The 13,551-nt window shown below is 48.3% G+C and overlaps 1 protein-coding gene across 2 annotated transcripts; it reads right to left on the reverse strand.

Annotated features, from left to right (window-relative positions):
* Positions 1–128: 128 nt before the first annotated feature.
* Smtnl1 (smoothelin like 1) lies at positions 129–12,537 on the reverse strand. 2 transcript variants are annotated; one of them, XM_031373407.1, is made up of 8 exons: positions 12,374–12,537; positions 7,683–8,317; positions 6,550–6,682; positions 6,393–6,444; positions 5,329–5,484; positions 5,046–5,160; positions 4,727–4,878; positions 129–487 (listed from the first exon to the last, which is right to left on the reverse strand). In XM_031373407.1, exons 2-8 carry the CDS (start codon positions 8,313–8,315, stop codon positions 343–345), a joined length of 1,386 nt encoding a protein of 461 aa, XP_031229267.1. In that variant the 5' UTR covers positions 8,316–8,317; positions 12,374–12,537; the 3' UTR covers positions 129–342. The 2 variants fall into 2 exon arrangements, with proteins under 2 accessions (XP_031229267.1, XP_031229268.1); XM_031373408.1 differs by lacking the exon at positions 12,374–12,537 and adding an exon at positions 11,470–11,552.
* Positions 12,538–13,551: the final 1,014 nt, after the last annotated feature.

Below are 13,551 nucleotides of genomic sequence, written 5' to 3' on the forward strand. Positions count from 1 at the left end.
AGCAAAGTCGTGTGAGATTTCTAGAGATTGTCTACTTCCTGTCTAGAAGTTGGCGTTCCCTGACTCCCCCCTCTCAGTGGAAGGAAGTGGAGAGAGCAAAAGAGACCGGGCAAACTGCCACACATGGCTCCAAATGCAGGTTTCTTTTTATTTTGAGCCACCGCCTATAACACATGTGTGGCTGGTTGGGGTGCGGGGAGCAGCAAGGAATGAGAGGAATTTTGCAAAAAGCACTTTTAATGCCGTTGACATTGGTGCCACCTGCTTTATGCCTGGTGGTGCGAAAGCACCCCGAGGCCACGGTTGGCAGCTGGGTTTTCTCCTCCCACATGGCTTTGCCATTCATTTCTTTTTCGTCTTCACCAGCCCTTTCTGCACAAGGCTACGGTATAGCTCCTGGATGTAGGTGTAGACACACTTGGAATCGGGCACCGCCAGCCGCACCATGTCATCCACCTCCAGCAGCTGGGCACAGTCGGCTAGTTTCCTGAGGGGAGGGTGGACAGAGGAGCATAGGGTCAAAGGTGAAGAGGGAGCCAAGGAGATGGATGGGTCCAGGCGAGTGAAAGACACCAAGTCAGCCATCCCAGTGTGTGCTGTGTGGTGACTGAGGCCCTGCAGGGCCAAGACTAAGACATTGTATGTGTATGTGTATGTACACACACACACACATATGTATATATCTATACACATATATATGTATATATATGTATATACATATGTATATGTACATACATATATATATTAGACCTGGGTCTCCACATCCTCACATGAGACCTCTGTTCTCCAGTCTACGATCTTCCTCTTTCCACATGTAGAGCTGTGGTCTGGATCAGGGACAGTAAATATTTAAAAGGACAGAACATGAATCCTACCCAGAGTACTGGCTTATAGCAACCTTAACAGCGCCATTCCATTAGATCATCTATTTATCACTGCCTACGGTGTGCCAGGCACTCTTCTACTTGTTAGCAGTGAATAGCCAAAACTCTGTTCTCGAGGTACCAACAGTAATCAAATACATGAAGCAGAGGGTGTATCAGATTGGCGAGAGGTCTTACGGAGAAAAGAATATTAGAAAAGGGCCACTCTGTGCGAGAGAGGGCTTCTGATAATTTTAGTAGGGTCCTTGAGGAAGGCTTCGAGAGTAAATAAGGAAGGCAGGTGGAGAAACGGCATTTGCAAAGGCCCTGATGCAGGACTGCTTGGTGTGTTTCCGGACTGCAGGGAACCCAACAAGTCCTCATTTTCTAACCTATCAGCTGTACTTTGAGGCTACTTGATACCCCTGAGCTCTGTCGAGGCCGATAAGCTGCGCTAATCACTGCCGGGGCCTCACTTCACCATGCCAGGTGTCTTATCAGCTAGTTCTGCAAGATGGTTTCGGTTACTTCTCCTTATCGCTAACAAGCAGAGGAACTGAGCTGAGAGGGTTTGGTGCTTTGCACAAGGCGAAAGAATGTAACAGTTGGGACTCAACCCCAGGCCTGCCCAATGCCTTTGGCACCTTAGCTCCGAGGACGCTGGGTCTCAGCAGTCCCATTGCCGAGACCAGCCAATTGTTGGTGCTAGCAATGGGAGTAAGAAGGCTCCTGAGGAAACCCTCTCGCTCCTGCGGAAACCCTCTCTTGGGGCTGCCACAGCTGGGCTGAAATCCAAGCCACTGGCATGGGAGCTGGGGGAGGGGCACGGATCGGAGAGTTTTGAAGAATGCGGATAAACTCACCGCCTCCACACCTCAGTCCGAGGCTGTGGGCTCGTGCTGTTCCCCTAACACTGGGGAGGCAAACCTTTTATGCCTTTGGAGTCTGGAAGGGAGGAGGGCTCTCTCAACAGTGTAATTGGTGAAGCCCCCCTGGGGCTTTGGATTGGCTGTTCCTTTCCTTCACTGAAGGATTTTGAGAACTAGAGAGTTCCAGATCAGGGGATCACGGCGATAGCTGTGGCAGAGGCTCCCTTTCAAATCCTGTGAGATACTTCCAGAGAGGCCATGGAGCTGGTAAAGTGAGGATTCAAACCTTGGCACCTCAACTATGATTCTCCTCACTCTGTTCCTATAATGCTCCCTAGTCTCATTCCCATTCCGTTGCTTGGTGCTTCCCAAAGCCTGTGGTCATCCTCTGCTTTTCTGTGGCTCTGCCTCACTTGAAACCAGGTTTGTGCACTCTAGGTTAGGGATGTTTGGCTGGTGCAGAGCTGCCTATTCTCTGGTTGCCTCTCAGCTTAGCTAGACCAGGAGTGTCACCTAATATCTACCCTGCCCCACTCCTCCTGTAGGGACCTGGGAAGACCCTAACCCTCTGCCCATCTCCACCTCTGAGGATTCAACGAGTGGGTCTGGACAAACATTTTGCAGATGCTTGCTTGGTTTATAGAGCCTTCACTCAGCATTGGATATAGCTGGGCTGGGACTTCATGGTCCCTGACCTTGTATTTTCCATCCCACGGTAGAACAACATAAAACTGGAAGAGGACTTTAGGAATACAGACTCTGGGTGGAATTTTGTAGTTGTTGTTTGCCTCTGTTTCCATATGTTGGGATTAAAGGCACATTCCACCACACCTGGCCATCTGGTGCCTTTTAAATGCCATTCTTGTGTCAAAGGACCTGCCTCAGAGATCCTCTTAGGAAAAGAGGGTTGGCACTGATCTCCACCTAACCAGAAGGTCTCTCCTTAATATGAGTAGTATGTAGTTCATTCATCTAATGTTTGAGAAGCCTGCAGTAAAAAAAAGTTGTTGAGAGGGGGTCAGAGAGATGGCTCAGTGGTTAAGAGCACTGGCTGCTCTTCCAGAGGTCCTGAGTTCAAATCCCAGCAACCACGTGGCAGCTCTCCGTGTCTGTAGCTCCAACTCCAGAGGATTCAACACCCTCAGAGATCTTGTGGGTAAAGTATGGGTCAATATACTTTCATGTTCTTGATAGAGATACACATTCCCACTGGTGAGTAGCCAGGCCTGGATTAGACTAGAGGGCTTGGCTTTCCAGGCTAGATACTTTAGCATCGGCATTCCTAGGGTTTGTTTGTTTATTTATTTATTTGAGACAGATTCTCCTGTATCACAAGCTGATCTCCAACTCTGTGAGGGATGAACTTAAACTTTTGATTTTTGTGTCTCCAGTTCCTGAGTGCTAGGATTTGCAGGTGTGCTCCATCACATTGGTTGATCAAACACTGGCCTTTGTGTGTGGTAAATGAGCACTCTATAAATTGACCTACATCCACAGCCATTAGGTTGGGTTTTATTACAGAGATGAGGCTGGCCTCAACTTGACAACAATCTGCCTGCTCAGCCTCGAGGTGCTGAAATTATAGGCACACACCATTATGTGTGGACTTTAGAAAAAGCACATGGCTGTCCATCAGGGGCCTGAGTCACTCTCTTGCTGGCCATTCCATCTGTACAACCCTGTCTCTGTTGGTGGCTTAGAAGTTTCTTCCCCGGGCTGGCTAGATGGCTCAGCGGGCAAGAGCACTGACTGCTCTTCTGAAGGTCCTGAGTTTGGATCCCAGCAACCACATGGTGGCTCACAACCACCCCACTCGTAATGAGATTTGACGCCCTCTTCTGGTGTCTGAAGACAGCTACAGTGTATTACAATGGAACGAGCGGGGGCCGTCCTGAGTTCAATTCCCAGCAACCACATGATGGCTCATGGCCATCTGTACAGCTACAGTGTACTCATACACATAACAATAAAATAAATAAATCTTAAAAAAAAAAAAGAAAGAAGTTTCTTCCCAGGGTGGAGGTGTGAGGTTGAAGAGGGTAGGACACGCATGCCCTTGTTACCTCTCTGGGAACCATGTTTTGTTGCTGTTGGTTGGTTGGTTGGTTGGTTTTGTATTAAAATGGGCTCTTACTGCACATCCCAGAAAATTCCAAAGTAAATGGTAATTATCATAATAACCATGATATCATTTATTATAATAATAGTAATGCAACCAAGAGTTTTTTTGAAGTAACAGGTCTAGGCCCTGTTACAGGTTCCAGGGACGGAATTGTATTATTGAGTTCTTATTTCTGTAAAGAGGAAACATCATGGGCTTTGGAGGCTCTGGGGAATAAAGGAGAGTGGGCATGTCCAAGGTTATACAGAATCAAAAATCTGTACCCTCTTGTCCAATACCAGAAGGCCTGCCTTTCTTCTTTCCTTTACCCTGCTTGAATTTCGAATTTTCTCTGGCTGTGTGTGTTCACGTGCATATATGTATGCAGGGTTGTGGAGGAGGCCAGAAGTCAGCCTTGGGTGTTGTCCCTCAGGCACAACCCATCTTGGTCTCTCACTCACCAGTTAGACTAGTACGGTCAGCAAGCTCAAGGTTCTGCCTGTCTTTGCCACACTTGGGATTTTACATGTGTCCCAGATGGAAGTCAGGACCTCATGGTTGTGCGGCAAGCATCTTATCAACTGAACCATCTCTCCTGCCCACTGAACTTCCCTCAGGGCACCTGTCACTCTCTGCCATTACATGTTTACCTGATATGTTCTTATGATCTGTCTCTTTATTTAGAATATAAGCCCCAAGGATGGTAATTTTGTCTATTTAAGCCATTTACCTAAAGGTACTTAAAAAAAAAAAAAAGCAACAGCAACTCAGATACAAGGCCGTGTGGCAGTATTCTCCGTTTGATCACCTGCCCTGAACCCTGTGCACCCATCTGGACTCCCGCGAGACCACCCACCTCCCTTCTGACTCGCCGTCCCAGAATTGAGGCTTACTCTGCAGTAGAGAATGCTAGGGTGAAGTTGTGCCGGCGCTTTGTTGGGTCCAGCTCTGCATAGTCAAAGGCTTCTGGAAAGAACTTGTGGATGAGGGCACAGAAGGCCATGCCGCTGCTCCAGCTGGAGGAGAAGTTTTGGATGTCCACGTGCTGAGATAGGCGGGCAGAGAACAGAAGACCTTAGCGACCCTGGGCTGGAGACCCTGGTCTTTACCTCTCCCACCCTTTGGAATCCAAACCCTCAGATTCCCCATTATACTATTGTCCTGGGGGGAAAAGTGTCCCCTGTCCCTTCAGTATCCCCAGCCTGTGCCCACCTCGTAGTTTCTCGTCATGGCCCGGCACCACTCCAAAAGCATGTTCTTAACACCACCAATGGCTGCCCCGGCTGCCTTTGTGTTCCGGAACAGTGCAGTGGGGCCAGAGGCTGCCCTGTGAAGGAAGGAGCAAGATACTTCAGGTCATTGTGGGGAATCTCTGCCTCCAGGTGTAGGGTCTGGCCTTGATGGTTTCCACTGGCCCCTAGGCCTCCCTCACTCGGCCCCATCCACAAATCCTAGGGAAATCTCAGCCCACCCTGGCTCCTGATTGGGATCCTACCCGCCAAATTTGTCCATGATGGCCTTCCGATTCTGTGCACGGGGGCCCCGGGGCCGGCTGGGAGCTGACACCCTGCGTTCTGGTGCCCGATCCTTCTTTTTCTCCGAGGGTTGGGGCTCTGTGGGACTCTCTGGCACCTCACTGGGTGAGGATTCACTACATGGAGAGGTAACAGATGCAGGAAAGGTGATTGAACCGACAGATACCACAGGCTGGTCAGAGGTCACCGCCATGTACAAGTCTGTACATGGTATGCTTAATCAGAGCACATACTCATCCCGTGCCTAGCATCCTGGGCCAAGAAGCAATAAGCAGACTCAAGCTAACTCTGGGGAGCCTGTGGTCTGTTGAGGCCATATGGTGCAAAACTAGGGCACATCTGGAGTCTGACCTGAGTTTAGATCCTGGTTTTGTTATTATTTGCTGTGTGATCTTGGGGCTGTCACTTTACTTCTCAGAACCTCTGCTTTCCCATCTGTAAAATGGGGACAAGAATGGCTACCGGACAAAGTGATTCTGAAGCCTACAGAAGATCATGGTCAGGTAACTGTACCTGCTACAAAGCTGTGCAAATGCTCGGTGAGTATTCACACAAGGGACTGGAGGGTGATGGAAGAATAAGGTTGGCTCTCGAGCACTTTCCATATGCCAGGCACCATGCTCAAGTGCTTTTTGCTCACCAGTCATCAGAGCCTACAATAACCCTGGGCTATCCATACAATTGTTCTGATCATTTCACAGATGCAAAGAAGCTGAGGGACATAGCCAAGGTCACGTGACTGGTAAGTGGCAGAGCCCTTGTCCAAACTCAGGACTCTGAATTCTTAGAGAGCTGTAGTGAAATCATGGGGACTGAAGCAGCTTCAGCCACGGAGCAGGAGGTAGAGCAGGCATCTTTCATGCCTCTTACTCCATTTGTTTTCTGGGATCTGTTTGGGATACAAGGCTGAGGGCCTGGGATCCTGAAAATCGGGTTCAGGGGGAGGGGGAGGCCCGGAAAAAGGAGATGGTTGACTTCAAAGGATCGGGAGAAAGGAGGAGTCGGCTCTAGGGCTTGCCTTTACCTGGCTGAAGGACTGGTCTCTCCAGACGCTGTAGACTCTGGAGCCAACCCATCTGGAGGGAAGGAATAGAGTGGAAGGAAGCTGAGGCTGTCTGTGATGTGTTTTCTGGATCCTCCTCCTTCAGGTTAGTCACGCCATATCCTGGGTTGTCCCTTACCTGGGCTGAGGCTGGGCCCCTCATCTCTGGGGCTTTCGGGCCACTCCTCCGGGGAGCTGGGAATCACAGCAGCCCTTTCTTCGGATTCATTTTCCTTACCCTGCTCCTGCTCTTCCGTGGGACTCTCTGGCTCCTGGGATGAACAGGATCTGTGTAGGCAACTACCCGAGGCTTTCTAAGAACTTCAGAAAAATTTGGAAGGCAGCCTGAATCATACTTTCCTTTCCCTAGCCCCACTCCCGTGTCTCGATACCTGGTGGGGGAAGAGTGTACTTTCCCAAGGTATTATGGTTTGGATAGAAAGTGGCCACACCTCTATTGATAGGTCTCTAACCTTGTCAACAGACTATCCCATTGATGAGTTCAGAGAGGAATGAGTTTTTATAGGAGGTAGGGCTTATTTAGACGATCTATCACTGGGGTTGTACCTTTGGAGGGCATATTTTTTGTGTGCTGTACATATGTGTGTGTGTCCCTATGTGATGTATATATGTGTCTCTGGGTGTCTCTATGTGTGAATACACTCGTGTGTGTGAGTATGGGCACATGCATGCCACAATGTGTGTGTGTGTGTGTGTGTGTGTGTGTGTGTGTGTAGGTCAGAGGACCACCTCAGGTGTAACCCTTACTTTCCTCCTTCTTTGAGATAAGTTTTCTTTGTTGTTTGCCTGTGCAAAACAGGGTTCTCTCCTCAGTCTTGGCCTCCCATCAGGCACGCTGGGATTATTGGCCCTGACTTTGACATAGGCTCTGAGGATTTGAACTCAGAACTCAGCTTGCTTAGCAAGTGTTTGTACCCAACAAAACATCTCCCCATAGAAGAGAATATCTTATGTTCGGAGCTTTCTCATCTTCAGTTTCCCACTTCTTGGCTACCATAGGAAAACAGATTTCTTACACCACACCCTCTCATGTATTTCTGCCTTATCAAAGGCCTACAAGCAATGGAGCCAGGACTGAAACCTTTGAAACCATATTCCAAAATGAAACTTTCCTCCTTTAACTTGATTTGCTTGGGTGTTTTGTAGTAGTAGCAAACATAAACAACAAACCCACAAACAAACAAAGGAATCAGGGGGGCTTTGATTCCAGAGGGGGAGAAGGCTTGAGACCTTTCCTTATGCCTTACTCACCACCAACTCCTTTGTGTCACGTTCAGTCTCTTTCCCATCTCCTTCCTGAAGCCCAGGCTTGGCCTGGTCTTTCTCATCAGCCTTCTTCTGAGGTTCAATCTCTGCCTCGTTGACAGTAACCTCTGCTCCAGCATCCTCCTTGGGTTCAGGCTTGGCCTTATCATTCACAACTGATTTCTCCGTCGATTCTAGATTGGTCTCTTTCTCATCAACCTTCTGCTTCTCCAAGGCCAACATGGCCTCCTCTTCCTCCCTAACTTCATTGGGTTCAGGCTTTGTTTCTTCTTTCTTACCAGCGTCTTCCTGAGAAGCTGCTGTGGTGTCTTCCTTCCCACCCTTCTCCTCGGCAAGGTCGACCTTGGCTTCCTCCTTCCCTCTGGCTTCCCCTTGCAAGTCTGTCTTGAGCTCATCTAATATACTGGCTTCCCCCGGGGATCCTCCGGATGCACCACTCTCAGATGCTGTTTTACACAAATGTTCTGCCCCATCTGGAGGCCCTTCTTTGTCACTTGTCCCAACTGTGCCTTCGGCCACCTCCTCTGCAGTGCCTTGATTTCCTGGTGTCCCAAGATTCCTTGCAGTTGGCGAGACAGTGGTCCCATCCTCAGAGGAGTTCCCTTCTGTCTGATCCATGTCTAGAAAGAGAAGACGTAAAGACTATTGCACAATGCTCCTGCATGAGGTGAAGACCCTGCCCTCTCAGTGCCCTGGCTCTGGAGTCAAGAAGTCTGTAGTTCTGTCCTGTTTCCCTCACTAGTTAGTTGGGTGTGACATCAAATTCCTACTCTCCCTACGGAAATAAAAAAGATATAGAGAGTTCTCTCTGCTAAAGAGTGACAGTTGGAACATATTGACTTGATGTTGGGTGGCACTTATCCAGTGCCCTTCTGTAAGTATGGCTTTATTGTTGTTATTTTGAAGCAGTCTCATGTAGCCTAGGTTGGCCCAAACTTGCCTTTTAGTAGAGGATATCCTTGAAATCCTAATCCTACTGCCTCTGTCTCCTGAGTGCTGGGATTGTAGGCTTGTACCAACATACTTATTATTATTGTACTACCACACCATTATTATTATTATTATTATTATTATTATTATTATTATTATTATTATACCTAGAGCTTCATGCATGCAAGTTATCACTTTACCCCTGAGTGAAATGCTCACCCTCATATCATGCTTTTAAAATAATTTTTGCTTCATTTTTTAAAAAGATTTATTTATTTATTATATGCAAGTACACATAACTCTCTTAAGACACTCCAGGAGATGGCATCAGATCTCATTATGGATGGTTGTGAGCCACCATGTGGTTGCTGGGATTTGAACTCAGGTCCTTCGGAAGAGCAGTCAGTACTCTTAACCACTGAGCCATCTCTCCAGCCCATTTTTGCTTCATTTTGATTAAGCCAACGAGGTGGTCACAATTTAATACCATAATTCCACAACATGAGAGGAACAATTGCTGCCCGCCTCCTAGAGCCAAAGCAGGCGGGTGTAGAGAACTGAGCAGCCCTGTTTCGCTTCCGTTGTGTGCATTTTCAGTTACTTTCTATTTCTGGTAAGCGACATTGAGCTTCCATCTTCAGCAGTGATCTAAAGTGTTTTAAAAATGCATTATTGGATTTAAAAATAACTTAATTCAAAATAAGACAGGCCTTTAGGAAATTTGAGTAGAAATGGTACAAATGTCAAATCATAGAGGTGATGTAACAACACTCAAGCTTTGGGAGTCCCTGGGCAGGCTAGTCTCTGATTGTCTCTGTGATTCTTGAAAAGTGGGCGAGAAGAGTTTGCTCTGGTGGGAAAATAGAATCACATCCTCTTTAGCCTGCAAAGCTGGCCTCTGTCTGCTCTGGGTATATGTAGAGGAAAGGATTCCTTCATTTGGTGATTCTTATTTGAATATAGTATACAGTTATGAGTAAGGGCAAGGGCCAATCCTTCACTACCTTCTCTTGTTGGGGATCTAGTTACAAAGAAAACAGTTCCCAAATGGGGTTCAGGGCATGACTCAGACAGTGCAAAAAGCGGACACGCTTGTCATTGGCTAAAAATACCTCCTGCCCTTGGCAGTACTTTCTTGGTGAGAGTACCCAGGACACTTCAGTCAATTGGAACAGAGCTCAGGCAGCATGAAGACAGGCTCTGCTTCTCTCTCCCACTTCAGTCTTCCTGTTCCCCTAGACAAGAGTCCAGAGGTCTCTGGATTTGGTGCCCTCCACTTTCTAAGAAGCAGATGAGGTTTTGTAAGAATACGAAGACTGTTCACACAGTAGCCTCTTCATGGGCAGGAGGTCCAGTCAAATATTCTAGCAAGACGGTCTCCCCTTTCTGTGTGTCTGTGTGGCAGCGTGAAGGAAAGACATCCAGGCAGTCATAGCACTGGGACCCTGACCCTGGCCACTCACTTCTGAGCTCAAGGGATTCCCTCAGAGCCCCACCTTTAGATCAGAATTTCTACAGAAGTATGCCACACACAAAAGTGCCGTGGCTCAGGGGCATCATGTACAAAGTTCCTATCCAACCTCCAACACTGTATACATTGGGTACAGGCATGGAATTCTAGCATTTGTGAGGTAGAAGAAGCAGGAGGATCAATCTCAGCTACATGGTGTGCTTGAAGCCAGCTGGGGCTAGGTCTCAAAGAAGAAGAGGAGGAGAAGGAGGAAGAAAATGAAGAAGAAGACAAAGAAGAGGAGGAGGAGGAGAATGGCGAGGAAGAGGAAGAAGGAAATGAACAAAGGTTCTCTTGACAGTGAGAAGAAGATGCATTTATTCACTGACCAAGGTTATTCCAAACATAGCCAGCTTTTCTTAGAGATATACAGCATCATTAGTGCTTAAGTAGGTATCAGGTGCCACTGAGTTTAAAGAACTGAAAACTTAGCTTGAATATCACTGAACTACCCACCTTTCCTTAAACCTACCTGGCCATGGACTCTCTCTTTGACCTCTTTTCCTACTGAAATGTTTTCCAGGAGACATTCCTATTACTCTCTTTGACAAAACCATGTTCAAGGTCTGAACAAGGCACAAACTCTCTTCCTTCTCTGTTCCTTGTCCTTGTGGTGTGTGCAGGGGCGGGGGCGGGGGGAAGTCTGGGGTCTTATGGGATTCCAGCGCCCACTGCTTACTGTGTGACGCCTGTTCTGCATTTTTAATTTCGAGAGCTAGAAACAGAGCCTGGTCCACATGGAGAGTGGAGGGCTTAGGCTACGAGCCCATGGGGAGTATTTGGAGGGAGTCCTTAGTCCACAGCTTGCCTAGTGAGGATTGACTGTGCCATTCCTGAGCACAGTGAGGTCCTGACCTGGTCCCCAGGGCATTTATCAGTGATACAAGACAGAGAGAGCCGAATGTCGGTAAGACAATACCCCCCAAGTGAGACATATTTGGCTAAGACATAGCTGTTTGCTTCAACCATCTCTCCCTCGAGCCACACAGTACACACTCAGGGTGGAGGGGACGAGACAGTACGCATGTGAACACACCTCAGCTACCTTATCTTTTCATCACCTTTGCTTTCCCCCTCCGGGCTTGTCATAAATAGACAAGGAGTGAAGAAACTGAATTCTGAGGAGCCAGGATAACACCCCCTTCCCCCAGTGCTCCAGGTTCTATGGCAGCTTACAGCTTACACCGGTGCACCCCACCTTGCCTTAGTCATCCCTCGCTTGACCCCTCAGGAGGGTGTAAGTAACCCCATTTTTACAGTTTAGGAGTCTGGTTTAGGGAGTAACGTTCCTGTGACGAAGGTCATAGGAGAATTAAATAGGCCAAACCATACCTGGAACCAAGGTCTCCTGAGTTAGAGCGTGTGCTGAAGATACCTTTTCCGCGGAGCCTTTCCCAGTGTCCTCTCAAGAGCCCCAGCTCAGAAGAGTGGACAAGTCACCGTGGGGAGGAGCCACTGAATAAGGCTGAGGAGGTCCTCTTTTAGCTAAGTGCACACTAGCCCCTTCTCAAAAGAAGCACTCCTTTCTTGCTTTTCTCTCTGCTTCCTTCTCCCCTCTTTCCCCTGAACCCTAACTATTACCCCTATATAGCGCTCAGTTCAGCTCTTCAGTCCAGCTCCCCTAGTCAAGTGGGGAAACTGTAGTGTGGATGACTGCTGTCTCTGTGATGTCTCTCTCCCACTGCCACCCAGTCTCTCTCCCACTGCCACCCAGTCTCTCTCCCACTGCCACCCAGTCTCTCTCCCACTGCCACCCAGTCTCTCTCCCACTGCCACCCAGTCTCTCTCCCACTGCCACCCAGTCTCTCTCCCACTGCCACCCAGTCTCTCTCCCACTGCCACCCAGTCTCTCTCCCACTGCCACCCAGTCTCTCTCCCACTGCCACCCAGTCTCTCTTCTAGCAGTTCCAAGGCCTCCCCTACCTTACCCACTTCAGTCCTCACTTGGAGAGGCCATTGCATCCCACCCACCCCCCAAGACCTCCACCTGTCACCCCCCTCCTCACCAGCCCTCTTCATTGATGCCCACCTGCAGGCCATCGGGTACCCGACCTCAAGGTCACCCTACTTCGTTAGGCATCGGAAAAAGAATTGACAAAATAGAAAGAATTAGGAAGCAGCCTGAATGTCTGTCATTGTAGGGTCCTCGTTGAAAGATCTGGCACATGGAAGGTAAGAGTAGGGGCTAGAAGATCCGGGAAGGAATTAGAAAGGGGACCACAGCTTTTCCTCCTACCTGTGGGGTTTTGCCTGCAGCTTGGAGCGCTTGCCTTGTTCTAGCTGAATTGCCTCACTCACTCTCATCCTTCTTTAAGCTCTGGTGGCTTTGAGCCCTCAGCTCAAAGTCCCACCTCCTTGCTTCCACCCCACCCCACCTTCAAGAGGCCTGGGCTTCTGGAAGAGCATTGTTTACTGCTCTGTTGGTACAACACTTTCTCTTAGACTGGGAGGCTCAAATTTCCCCCCTAAGATTGGACAGGTGGCTTCTTTCAATCATGCTGTCTGACTGGCCCTAACAAAATCTTTTCTGTGATCACCTTCCTTCCTGAAGTACCTTGGCCATGGAGACCTTCACAAGCAACAATCAGTCAGGGATCCATTTGGAACGTGGTCTCCAGTAAGACCTTCCTTGCTTCCATAGCCCCTTGCTTCCAGCCTTCATTTAATTTCCTCTTTTACTCCTCTCTAGGCAAAGTAGCTATTGAGGGGTGGGCTCAGAAGGTGATAAATGGAGCAGCTGCTAACTGTGGGCTCACACTGGACCAGTAAGCTTGAAAGGGGAGGGACCAAGAGAAGAGAGAAATGGAAAGAGCCAATGAAACACTGACTTTTTAAAAATTTTTTTATTTTAGATATTTTCTTTATTTACATGCGAATTTCTCCATTCCCAGTTTCCCCTCCAAAAAACAAAGAAACAAACAAAAACAACAACAACAAACCCCTGTTGCCTCCCCCTTCCCCATGCCTGCCACCCTGCCCTCTCCCACTTTCTGACCCTGGCATTCCCCTACACTGGGGCTCAGAACCTTCACAGGGCCGAGGTCCTCTCCTCCTATTGATGATCGATTTTGCAATCCTCTACCATACACATGCTGCCTGAACAATCAGACCCCTCCATGTGCAGTCCATTCATCAAACTGAGTACAAGGTCCCCAGTGAAGGAATTAGAGAAAGAAACACTGACTTTTAACATCTACATCATACATAACGCATTGCTTCTGTTTTGAGCTCTATTGACTGGAACATGATCAGCTCTGAATATACTCCATGTGTGTGTGTGTGTGTGTGTGTGTGTGTGTGTGTGTGTGTGTGTGTTTAATTAAGATTTTGCTCTGAAAGCCAAAACAAAGCAAATCCTTATCCTGGCCATTTGTCATACAACCTAAGGAGGGTACCATTTGGAGAGTGTGGGTA

Source organism: Mastomys coucha, unplaced genomic scaffold, assembly GCF_008632895.1.
Source record: "Mastomys coucha isolate ucsf_1 unplaced genomic scaffold, UCSF_Mcou_1 pScaffold15, whole genome shotgun sequence".
Classification (NCBI taxonomy): Eukaryota; Metazoa; Chordata; class Mammalia; order Rodentia; family Muridae; genus Mastomys; species Mastomys coucha.

Bases quoted from the DNA above. Each gene is read 5' to 3' on its own strand.
- Smtnl1 (XM_031373407.1), bottom strand. From the start codon at position 8,315: ATGGATCAGACAGAAGGGAACTCCTCTGAGGATGGGACCACTGTCTCG. The intron at 6,683-7,682 runs GTGAGTAAGGCA...TGTTCATCCCAG, and splicing joins GTGACACAAAGGAGTTGGTG to GAGCCAGAGAGTCCCACGGA. The intron at 4,879-5,045 runs GTGGGCACAGGC...CGCCTATCTCAG, and splicing joins CCATGACGAGAAACTACGAG to CACGTGGACATCCAAAACTT.